Raw genomic sequence first — 12,820 nt, 5'->3', positions numbered from 1 at the left:
TGCAGCTTCGAGTTAATCAGTGGAGCACCATTACGATCTTATGGGACGATCGCCAAAGGGCCACATGCCCTTACGCAGTACTAGTGGCTAGGAGCAACATATCAACCTTTCAGCTGGACTAGTGCCTACTTCATGGGACGGCCCTGCGGTTCTAGGCGCTTCCATGTTGCCTTTTTGAATGTAAATGTAGCCCCTGTGTACCATGAAGGAACAGGGCGTCACACAAGAAGAAGCTGGTCATTTATTGCGGATGCAGCCCACAGTAATGAACATTATTTGGGAGTTTATGAGCAAATGGCTGTATGGGCTTGGTGATTTTGATGTGCATTAAATTTATATTCCGATATTAACCGTGTAGCGTTATTCTTTGCTAGTGATGTAGCATATTCCGATTTGTGGCGCGATGTATTGTGAGTTGATCTGCATTGGGTTTCGGCTTCTGAGTAGAGTTGTGTGGTACTGTACTGGCCGCGTTTGCCTACGAAGCCCAGTAAGGTCAGGGATAGGGGCTGCCATTATGACTGTTTTTATGATGTCATGCTCAGGGGCGGGGGATTAGCTTTTGTGCAACAGATGCCGGTCAGCCAGGTGGATTGGTGGAATGATGGGATTATCAGAAAATGGCTGGTCACAGGTGCCTGTGTTTGCGTGCGTTTCTTGGAGGGAGACTGAGGTCAGGTCCATTGGAATTGCTTCTGTATTCGTGCCATCTGTGCCCTACAGCTCCCATTGGCCCCTCTTGAGATGAGCCTGGCTGCTCAGTCACTCTGCCAACTTGTGTGGTACATGCTTATGCTGATGGTTGGTTTGTCTACTGGCAAGAGTACAGGGCTGGTGCAGTCTCGCTCAGGATACTGCTTTGAATGTTGATTTACACTGGTGGCAAGCGATGGGGGACTATTGTTGTTTTGTCTCATGGAATATTTCAGTTCATTTTGGTGTACTTGAACCTTCACATGCCTGTGCTGCATCAGTACGGCAATGGTGTCATGCCAAATATGGATGGCCACTCACAAGGCACTTGGAGCCCCTGCATGCATTTGTTCGTTGGCATGCATGGGTGACTTGTACATTTCACTGGTTGCATAGTGTGACTACATTGCGCCTACGAGGAGTTGTGCAATGTGGGCAGGGAGTGGAGTACAGGCACTCAGTAGGGCCATTTACGGTTGGTTCGCGATGCCGTAATTCTCACCATGGCGTAATGGTACTTTCCGCCATGCTTGATGGCGTTAAGTAAATGTCCGCTAGGGTCAGAATTCGCGTACCGTTGCGCCATGGCGGAAATTACGGTTTTGCAAGGCGCGCATGTGCGTACTTGGTGCAGTTAGCGTTGGCGTTCACTACGGTGTCGCTAATGGCATCGTACTTTACGGTGATGGGTCATAATCGCAACAAGCGGTATTCGATGGCGGTATTACATTTCCGCCATCGTTTTTCGAATTCCGCCAGGGTCAGAATGAGGGCCATTGTGAGCAAGGCTGCAATACAAACTTCTTTTGCCGCCCACCTGCTCCCCCCAAGCTCCCATTCCACCCCCCTCTCTCAGGTTACGGTGTCTATGACTCAGCGAAACCATAACAAAAAACCTTCGGATGTCTCGGAGATAAAGGATTACAAAGTCATGTGTTACACATATGTCTTTGCCCGTCTCTCGAGTCTTCCATTCATTCACAGGCTATAGTCCGGTTGATGCCCACACCCTGGGAGGAAGCTCTGCCCTTATACCTCCTGGTCTGCACGAACTTGCCCTCATGTCCTCACACTGCATGCCTTTCATCCCATTGATTCAAATATTTGCTCATAAATTCATCCCACATGCTCTCATGAGGCACTGCCCTCCCATGGAACTGCGCAGTTATCCATTTCATGGAACATATGTTCAGCGCCACGTTGATCCACTCCCTCTTACTTGGAGTCCAGGCACATTTCCATTTCATCACAACGCAGGCCCGTGCTGCAAGCAGCAGGGGCGTGGCCAACCCGCTCACCCTGCGTAGTTCTCCATCTACTTCCTCCATCCCAAACAGGACCAAGAAGGGCGTATAGTCTCGGTGAACCCCCTCCAGTTCCTTAATCCAGCCCAACACTTTATCCCAGAACACCTTTACTAGTGGGCATCCCCACACATATGCCAATAGTCGGCTTTGTCCCCACATAGGTGCCAGCAATTGGGACTCACAGTCTGAAACATCTTTGAGAGCCTGACGGGATCGTATTGCCACCTGTGGAGGAGCTTGATGGCGTACAGTTTGTATTGGCTAGAGATCGATTTCTGAACGACCCCTTTACACAATCTCAACCACAGCTCTGGGTCTATTTCCCTCTCCATGTCACTTTTTTCATTTCCGACTCAACTTTTACGGTGGACCCGTTCCCTGCAACCACCAGTACCTTGTACATAGCCGAGATCAGGCCCTTTATTTCCATTCTTTTGTCTAAGAGCTTCTCAAAGGGATTGAGGTCTCTCTGTGTCCCGTCCCTCCATGTTCCCCCTGTGAGCACCCCTTTCAACTGAAGGTATGAGAAGACAGAGAGGGTACACCCAAGCCCAACTTGTCCTCCAAATCCGTTATTGTGATAAAGGTGCCGTTCCTACACAAGTGACCCACGCTCTCAATGCCGGCCTTGAACAATGCCTGAAATCTTTCAGGGTTCGGGATTGCATCTCCGATTCCAGGAGCCCACAAGTGGTTCGGGGGAGAGGGCCATATCGTTACCCCTGGCATTGCCGTGCCCCATCTCCACAAGGCCCATATTGTGCCCAGAATCAGGTGGTCACGGATTCTACGTGGGGGCCTGCCTCTGGGCACCCACAGCCATTCCCCAACTGAGGCGGGAGACAAGTGGAGGTTATACAAGCCGATTCACTGGTAGTCCCTCTGCATTCTGAGATGGGGTACGAGGACATTTAACTGTGCCGCCACACAGTACAGTTTCACATTCGGGAGCACCACCCGCCCATATCTTTTGGTAAAGTGAGAACCTCAAAGGATATTCTCGGCTTTTTCCCCTGCCACAAGAATTTCACCATAACCCCCTTTATCTCTGGGAAAAAAGCTTCTGGGACCTGAATCAGAAGCATTGGAATGCATAGAGCAACCTTGGTAAGCACACCATCTTTAGGGCATTAAGCCGTCCAAGCCATGATATGGTCAGTTTTTCCCATCTTCCCAGACCAGCCCAAAATCTGGCCAGGAGTGTGGGGAAGTTGGCCTGCAATAGGTCTCCCTTGTCCCTCGTGAGGTTAACTCCCAGGTACCTCAATGTGCCCAGATTGACCAATAGTCCCAGTGAAGCTAACCTACATATCTCTTCATCCCTTCCCCTATCCAGGGGGAACAGGACTGATTTAGCCCTGTTAATCTTAAAACCAGAAAGGTATCCATACTGCTCAATCAACCCAATTACCCTGGGTATGGAGACTAGGGGGTTCCTCACATGCAAAAGCATATCCGTGTATAATGCAACTTTATACTCCACTCCCCACACTGTGAATCCTTCTACCCAATGATCCTCTCTAATTCCTGAGCTAATGGCTCCAGGGAGAGCGCAAATAGGATTGGGGAAAGCGGGAACCCCTGTCTCGTACCCCTACTTAGAGCAGACCATCGAGAATAACAACTGTTAACATCCAAAAATGCTGGGGAGAAGCGTAAACTCCCATGATACCTTGTCTGATCCTATATCCCAAGCCCACTTTACCCAGCACTACCTTGAGAAAGCCCCTATCAAAGGCCTTTTCCAGATCCACCTAGAGGAGAGCAGGGTCTCCCCCATCTCACGCGCCTCATTAATCAGGTGTAGGGTTTTCCTAAGTGTGTCCGCCCCTGAGGTCCCTTTATAAAGCCCACTTGATCTAAATTGGATCAATTTGGGAAGGTATAGTTCAAGTCGTGCTGCCAGAACATGTGTATGCATTTCTGCTTCGATATTCAGGAGGGAGATGGGGCAATAAAATATGCTTAATCGTGGGTCTCTGTCCTCCTTGGGAATCACTGTTATCAGCGCATGGGAGAAGCACTCCGGGGCTTACCCTGTCTCCAAGATATTGTTAAACAGTTCTACCATGAACGGGATGAGGGAGGTAATAAACGTCTTATAAAAGGCAGCTGAGAAGCAGTCCTCCCCTAGGGCTTTCCCCGTGGGTACCTTTGCCACTGCCCTCTTAATTTCTTCAGCAGTTATTGGGGCTTCCATTGTCTCAGCCTCCTCAAAGTACTCTCTTATGTCCCCCATCTCTTAGTTGGCATTTGTTCTATATAGATTTTCATAAAAGGATGCAAATGCTTCTTGGATCCCATCCTCCCGCAGGTCCTGCGACGTACCTGCCCCCTCTATGGCCTTCACCCACCGTTCGGCCCACTGTCCCCTCTGACTGGCGGGCAGTAATGTGTCTGCCTTATCTCCTTTTTCATAAAACTTTTGTTTCAGGAAATGCAATTTCCTAATTATTTGACCTTCCTCTAGGAGTCTCAGTTCTTCCCTTCCCCTCCCCCCGTGCCTCAATGACCCTTTCCTCCCACCCCTCTGCGACGCCCCTGGCGCTCTTATCTAATTGGGCAATCTTGGCCTGCAGCCTATTTTCGATTAGTGTCACCTCTCGTTTTTTCCGAGCCCCTTCCCGTTCAGAATCCCCTTCCATGTCGCCTTCCCAGCTTCCCACACCATTCTCCCGGAGACCTCTCCCATATTATTTATTTAAAAATATTCTTCAATCTCTCTGGTCAATTTAGCATGGAACGCCGGGTCTCTCCACAGGGATTTGTTGCATCTCCATCTAGACCCCCTGGGTACCATTTCGTGCCAGTTCTGGTCCACTAATACCAGATCATGGTCTGACCATGCGATCTGAGAAATCTCCGTAATCAATGCTTCCTCCGACCGACCCCTCGAGATATACATGTAGTCCATTCTGGTGAAAGTGCAGTGTGGGGCCGAATAAAAAGTTTACCCTCTGTCATCCGGGTGTATGTAACGCCATATGCCCCACAGCCCATAGACCTCCAACATTTCAAGGACCTCTCCCTAAGCCAGCCTCGGCCCTGAATTTGTCCCACCCGCCAGGGCCTGTCTGTCAAGCTTGAAGTCGGCCCACACATTGAAATCACCGTCCAATATTGATTGGCCCGAGGCTTCAAGCATTATTTTAGGGAGAGTTTTCATCAGAAACCTCAATTGGCCTTGGTTCGGCAGTATATTGTGGCAACCGTGAACCCCACTTTTTTTATAATCTCGGAGACCCGAAGGGCCCTACCTTCCTCGTCGGCCCAAACCTTTGTAACCTCCATTCTTAGCCCTTTACTGATAAGAATTCCCATCAAGGCTTTCCTTAATGGCCCTGAATCCCAGTATTCCTGATCCAGCGCCCTGTCTGGGACCCTCCTTTCTTCCCCTCCCTATTTAGTCTCCTGGAGGAACATAACTTCAAGGCCAGCCCTATGAAACTCCCTAGCCACCAAAGACCTTTTCGTGTTAATTCCCTTTACCCTCAGGTGGCCTCCCCCCATGCCATCTGAAACTACCACCATCCTACTATTCCCGCGCACATGGATCTCCTTAGTTCTCTGGGTGGCCGGTACACATAAATCCATCTACCAACAACCGAGAACCACAACTTTGCAAAGACCCATATCCCCCCGTCCTAGTATCCCTCCCTCCCACCCTAGTAACCCTGAAGGGCGCCTGACACCTCCGGTTTGGCACCTCATTACCTTTGAGCCCCCCACCCCCACCAAACCAAACATCAACTTTCCAGGTTATGGCCGACCTCCTCCCTTGTCCCGTGCCCCTTTAATGCCCCTTACATAGGGGCCTTTGTCATGTTGAGACGTCAGTTCCGGAGTGGCAGTTGGGAGGTGGGAGGCAGGGAGGGAAGTGACGCGGGAGGGCGGGGGACAAGTCAGTTAGAGTTGGACTGCAATTAAGAAGGACGATGTGAAATGCGCTCCATGTCCTGTCCTTTATTTCTGCGCAGCAAGGTGCTTGCGCAAGGGCCTCTTCTTCTTCCCTGCCTTTATACTAGCGACTAAGTTAGTCGCACTCACAACGGCGAGTGGACTGGATCCCTGGCGAAGTGAGGAGCGGATGCCTGGAGGCACGGACGCTAGACCTCGGCCCTGAAAGGAGCACAGCAACGCCATGGCTGATTCCAGATAGCCAGACACACAGTGAAGGTGTGCCCCGACCCACACTCACACATTCTAGGCTGCAGTTGGAAGTCCCAGGTCATGACGGTGAGACAGCAGATGACACAGTGAGTGGGGAGAGCAGAGGAGGGCCACGTGATAGCGCTCGTGCCGAAAGACGGCCATCACCGCAGCAGCCCAACCCTTTTAGTACTACACATGGACAAAAAATAAATATTTGACACAGTGCTCGTGCCTACCAGACGGCCGTGTGGGCCACCAGGAACCTCTAAATCCAATGCCAGGAGAGCTGCACAGTAGTAGTGAAGGATGTCTACCCAAGATGCAGACCAGGTCGGACAGGCCCAAGGACCAGCTGCCCAGCAGGAGCAAGCCCCATAGAGGTTACCTGACTCCCTGGCAGCTCAGATGCCAGGTGCCTTTGATGTTACGGACACAAGCAACATTCCACCCTACACGAGCAACATGGGGCCAAGGTGGGCCAGATGGATAAGGGACTTTGAGTGATGCATAGGTACCACGGGGCCCATTGACGAGGATAGACAAAAATGTCTTCTGAAGCTGGCAGTAGGACCAGCCACACATTGATGAGATGCCTGCAACAGACAGTGATTCTATACAAGACTTAAAAGGGGCTTTATCAGTTTATTTCATCCCGCACACCAACATTGACTATGAATGCCACCTATCCCACAGTGCCAAACATGCAAAGGGTGAAACCATGGATGCCTATGTCATGAGACTGAGAATTAAAATGAAGCACTGCGACTTCGCAAACTACTCCAACACGGAGGCACTGCGGTCTCAAATCATCGCAGGTTTTGAGTCCCAAACGTTCAGACGGAAATTGTTACAGAAAGCTTGCACCTTGGACAAAATATTGACGCTTGCAACGGCGGAAAGGGCGGTGGACTCACAAATGGAAAACTTTAACACTGCAGCACCGGCAGACACTGTATATCGCCTACAACAGGAGAGGAGGCAAGATGAGCCCTTCTGCTTCAAATGTGGACTTGAATACCCACATTAAGGGACATGCCCCGCCATTGGCCAGCGAAGTGCCACGTGTGGTGAAGGAGGACACTTCAAGGCAGTATATCGGCTAAACAGAGAGAGGGGGAGAGAGACAGGTAGAGAGTCATATCCCAGGTCCAAGCCTAGAACCCTTCCTGCCACTCTACAACCATTGGGACGACACCACATCCCCTGCCGTGGCACAATGACACTGAACCCAAAGAGAAGGAATCCGGTGACGAAAGACATGGGAGAGAGAGAAGAGAGAGGAGAAGATACCTCACTCGCGTGAGACCAGAGTGCAGATCGAGGCACCATCTGCGCTACTTGCTAGAAAAGTCCCAGTCGGAATCCGAGGGCAGCTCGTCGGGGAGTGAACAGCACAGGAAGGCCTACGTATACACCCTGGGCAACACAGTGGCTACCGAACACAGCCCAACATTGATCATTAAACTGAACGAACAACCCACAGAATTCCTCATAGACACCAGGGCCATGGTAAACGTGGTCAGCGAGAAGGTGTTTTGAGAACTATCACACAGCTCAAAGCTACACCTAGCGACTGTAGATATCTACGCTTACGGAGCCACGACACCCCTCAAGTGCATCAGACAATTCAAAGGATTGTGCCGATATAAGGGTCTTGAAAAGAAAGTACTGATACACGTGCTGGCAACAGGTAGCGAAAGTGACTGCATACTCAGTTTTAAGACAGCCATCGAGATGGGATTAATACATGTACTTTACAAGATCATGGTACACAAGTACATAGATCCAGTACTCATGATAAAAGATCTGTACCCTAATCTATTCGAAGGCATTGGAAAACTGCGAAACAGTAACAAGTAAAGCTGCACATAGACGAAACGGTGCACCCCATAGCACAACACTATAGGGGCATATCGGTGAACATTCAGAAGAAGGTGGAGGACGAGCTTCACATAGAGCAGGACATTATAGAACCGGCCACAGGCCCCACCACATGGGTATCACCCATTGTTCCTGTGCCCAAGAAGGACTCTGATGCAATTCGACTGTGCGTGGACATGAGGCGGCCCAAACAAGCCATCCGCAGGGAACGGCACATGGCACCTCGTATCACTGATATGATACATTTACTGAATGGGGCAAGGGTCTTTTCAAAACTAGACCTGAAGAAAAGCTACCACCACTTGGTATTAAGCCCTGAGAGCCGAAACATCACAACCTTCGTCACACACCTATGGCTTTATAGGTTTAAAAGATTAAGCTTCGGGGTCTCTTCAGCAGCAGAGATATTTCAGGCGGAAGTACACAATGTAATCAAGCACATCCCGAACTGCATAAACTATTCTGACAATATCCTGGTGTTCGGGACGGATGCGGGGAAACACAATGAGACCCTCGCTAAGGTGTGCATGGCTCTTGAAGCTGCAAATCTCACGCTCAACCAAGAGAAATGTGAATTTAGAAAAGGCACACTGCGTTTCTTCAGCCATGTGTTTTCAGAAAACGGCATGCCCCTGATCCGGACAAAATTGCCGCACTCAACGAGACACCACTTCCAACCAACGTCTCGGAACTCAGATCTTTCCTGGGTCTCGCCAGTTACTGCACAAGGTACATAAAGGACTTTGCCACAGTCAGTGAGCCTCTCAGGGCATTGACTAAGCAAAATGCAGTCTTCAACTGGTCGGAGGAGTGCCAGCAGGCCTTCAAGGTCATTCGGGAAAGAGTGGCGCAAGCTGGAAACATGTCCTACTACGGCTCGGACCGCAAAACAGTGTTAACGGTTGATGCCAGTCCCGTGGGCCTAGGTGTCATCTACGCCAAAATTGATTAGAAAGACCCTTTGCAAACCCACATTGTTGCCTATGCCAGCAGAAGCCTCTCAGCCACCGAACAAGCTTATTCTCAGGTGGAAAAAGAAAGCCTTGCGGTGCTGTGGGCATGTGAACATTTTCACCTGTTCCTTTATGGTAAGCCGTTCCATGTTGTGACCGACCATCAGGCACTATTATTTCTTTATGGCAACCCACAGGCCAAAATGCCACCCGCATCCCGAGGTGGGGGCTCAGGCTGCAGGACTATTTATTGTGCATAGACCAGGAAAGGAGGAGAACCCTGCTGACTTTTTATCCAGACATCCACGAACAGGGCATACCCCTGAACCGTCGGTGGCGAATCAATACCTCTGTTACCGGATCCAACAGGCCATACCCAAGGGCTTTGAGCCGACCCACTTGGCCCACAAAGTTGAATCCGATCAAGCATGCCAAATACTGTGCGAGGGGCTCAAGACAGGTCAATTGAGGAGGGCCAAAGAAAGGGGTCGCCTAGCATCGGATGAGGTACGGCAGGAGGTGGACAGGCTGCTACAGGTGAAAGATGAGCTAGCACTCTCAGAGGACAACCTCTTATTGAAAGGAGGGACAAAAGGTGGTGATTCTGGCATCTTTAAAAAGAAAGGTGGTAGAGCTGGCTCACAAGGGGCATCAGGGGTGGTCTCCACAAAGCGCATGTTGCGCCAGAAGGTGTGGTTTCCCCAGCTGGACACCATGGTAGAGGAGAACCTGAAACAATGCCCCACCTGTTGTCTCCTCATGCCGAATCGACATCCAGAGCCACTGAGAATGTCCATGCTGCCGAGAGGCATATGGGAAGCAGTGGCGGCCGACTTCTTCTGCCCTATTGAGGCAGAGGTATATATTGGCTGTCATGGATGAATAATCAAAATATCCAGAAGCCCAAATCATAGCGTCGACCGCGTCCAACCACGTTATCCCGGTATTGGACTGCATCTTTACAGACTACAGTGTTCCTTGGAAAGTGAAGACAGACAATGGGCCTCCGTTCAACGAGAAGTTCAGCGAATACATGGGGTTCCACCATCACAAGGTCATGCCGCTATGGCCACAGGCCAATGGCATGATTGAGCAGTTCATGTCCAGTCTGAAGAGAGCACTGCAGGTGGCTTGGCTCACAGGGCAACCCTATGAACAAGTGATCCACCAACTGTTGAGAGACTACCGCAGCACGCCACATAGCACTACTGGCAAAACCCCACCAAAAGTCATGATTGGCAGGAACATCAGGACCAGACTACCGCAGGCCAGCCCCATCGCGGAACGATCACCACTGGACACTGAAATAAGGGAACGAGATCAGACTGCGAAAGATCGCATGAACGAGTATGGGGATAGTCGCAAGAGAGCCCGGAATCCACAACTCGAGGTAGGAGATGTCTTCGACGTAAAGCAGCCACAGACTCACAAGCATACCACTGCTTTTCAAAAAGAGCCTCTAATCATCCTGGAAAAGAAGGGCTACATGATCACGGCTCAAGGAGACAAGGGACTGACCACTCGCAATTCCTCACATTTCAAGAAAGTCCCCCTTGCGGGGTCAATGCGACAAAGTGGAAGAGTAGAGATACCCTGTTGAGTCACTGTTTAAATTGGAGGGGATTGTCATGTTGAGACGACAGTTCCGGGGTGGCCGTTGGGAGGCGGGAGACAGGGAGGGAAGTGACGCAGGAGGACGGGGGATAAGTTAGTTAGAGTTGGACTGCAATAAAAAAGGACGTTGTGAAATGCGCTCCATGTCCTGTCCTTTATTACTGCGCAGCGAGGTGCTTGCGCGACGGCCTCTTCTTCTTCACCGCCTTAACAGCCTCCTCACCACTTTGCATGAAGAGTTGGAGCTTTGCACATGAACACTTAAGGTGACCTTGCCCCATGAGCCATTTTACATTAATTGATGCCTGCTGAGGCCGTTATCTGACAACAGAGGTGTAAATTACAGCTGGAAGGAGCACTGCTGGAACCCATTCAGCTCTGGCTGACACACACCTTAAAACCCCAGCCGCTTGCACTGCACTCTGTGTCTTCAAACTCTGAATGCCATCTCAGCACAGAGATAAAATCTGGATTTATTGACCGTTATGGTACAACTGGACAAAACTTGCAAAATACATTCAGTCCGGGCTAAATCTGGGAGAAACTTATGTGGCACACTTGCCAAGCTCTTTAAACTCTCAGGCTTCAGCAGTGACACAAAGCACACCAGCAGTCATGAAGCCTCAGCCAAACGATGGGACTTGACCACAGACTTGATCATTAGGACTGGTGTGCCTTCCGGGCATTTTAATCGCCCAGGATGCAGCAATGAAACAGCAGGGACTTGGCCAGCACCTCTGGCTCTATAGCTGCAGGGTGTGCAATCTTGTAACCTGGATGCCCAGTTTTAGCAGTGGCATGTGTCTGCATGCAGGGATCACTATCTCCACCTCCATGTCCATCTGTCTGTGTGCGCCCTCTGTCTCTCTATGGTTGTCCTTGGGATCTCCCCGTAAGTGGCCATTTCTCTCTCTCTGACTTCCATTCCCTTCTGGTCCGCAGTCATGAATCACAGTGTCTTCTGTTAGATCCTATCACGCCATTCTCCCCCCTTGACACTGACTGTGGTGCGAGGAATCAAATGTGTTATATCTGAATCTAATACTTTTACGGTATAGGGGAGAATGTTTTCACAATCAGTAAATGAGGAAAATAAAGGTGATACCTTCTTGTAGGACCATGCTTGTCAATCTGTATACTGCTTATGTGATTCGAGGCTGGGCACAGGTGAGATGCTCTCTGGAAAACTCAATGGATTCCTCTGGGGTCAGGATTGCTAAGCGGACAGCTTTCCCAGGCTATTGGGTAACCTTAACCTTGTTCCCAGGCTGTACTTGGTAATTTAGTCACACTCTTCAATAGGAACATTACTGAGAGATCCATGACATTCCAGGATGTGTGATCCCAAGTGTTATCAGTTCTCGTCGACCAGAATTACGAGATTCTCTGGTGGTGAGACGAACATGTTTGCCATGTTTGCACATAAGGGAACTTTTTAGATGTATTCAACCACTTCCCAAAAAGCAATACCCAATGTTTACTATGAAACATGTAACTGACAGCCATATTCTCTCGTTCTCTGATTCATACTTCTTGGTATAACATGTTTCACGCTACCTTACCAACAGTGAGGGATGGGGTTGGATTAGAGAAAACATAATATCTGCATGTGCATGTCCTAGTTATGATAACTGTTTGTTGTCCATACCTGAAGTCATGTGCCTAACTCTAGTATTTATTTTTCTTTGTGCAGGAACAATCTGTGTGGTATCCTTCTTGATAGCATTGATTTTTGTGCTGAATTCTGGGAACTACTGGCTTGCCTTATTTGACAATTTTGCTGGATCCATTCCCTTACTAATCATTGCTTTCTGTGAAATGTTTAGTGTAGTCTACATTTATGGAATAGACAGGTAAGAGATTCGTTCTTTATACTTCTAAATGTGTGCCCGCTATTTCATGTTGAAGGAGGGAGCCAATGTTTCCGAGCATGTGCTGAGAACCTTAATTTAATTAACATAAACATAGGACTGTAAATAAAACAGAATCCTGGCAGCACTTCAACACTGTCCGGCAAGACGTTTGCTAAAATCAGGCTGTAGTTAGGCTGTGCCTGTGGTGCTTAGGATTTCTTCTTACATTGATTCTACCCTGAGGTGCATAATCACTAGGATGTTGACCCGGCTACACCAGAAAAGATGTTCTAAATGCCCACCAGGCTCTCAACTGACTGCTCCCTGCTTTAACATGCCCAAATTCTACTTGCCACCACATTGTTTT

At 49.5% G+C, this 12,820-nt stretch overlaps 1 protein-coding gene across 2 annotated transcripts in view; it reads left to right on the top strand.

Moving 5' to 3' along the window:
- Nucleotides 1-12,820, top strand: part of SLC6A19 (solute carrier family 6 member 19) — a 791,726-nt gene that overhangs the window by 477,635 nt on the left and 301,271 nt on the right. For both annotated transcript variants that reach the window (XM_069613782.1, XM_069613781.1), the window contains exon 10: nt 12,294-12,453. In XM_069613782.1, coding sequence (XP_069469883.1) covers nt 12,294-12,453 — 160 coding nt within the window. The remainder of the gene's footprint in view (nt 1-12,293; nt 12,454-12,820) is intronic.

Source organism: Ambystoma mexicanum, chromosome 5p (assembly GCF_040938575.1).
Source record: "Ambystoma mexicanum isolate Mex_15411 chromosome 5p, UKY_AmexF1_1, whole genome shotgun sequence".
Taxonomy (NCBI): domain Eukaryota; kingdom Metazoa; phylum Chordata; class Amphibia; order Caudata; family Ambystomatidae; genus Ambystoma; species Ambystoma mexicanum.
This window is presented reverse-complemented; position numbering and strand designations above follow the sequence as displayed.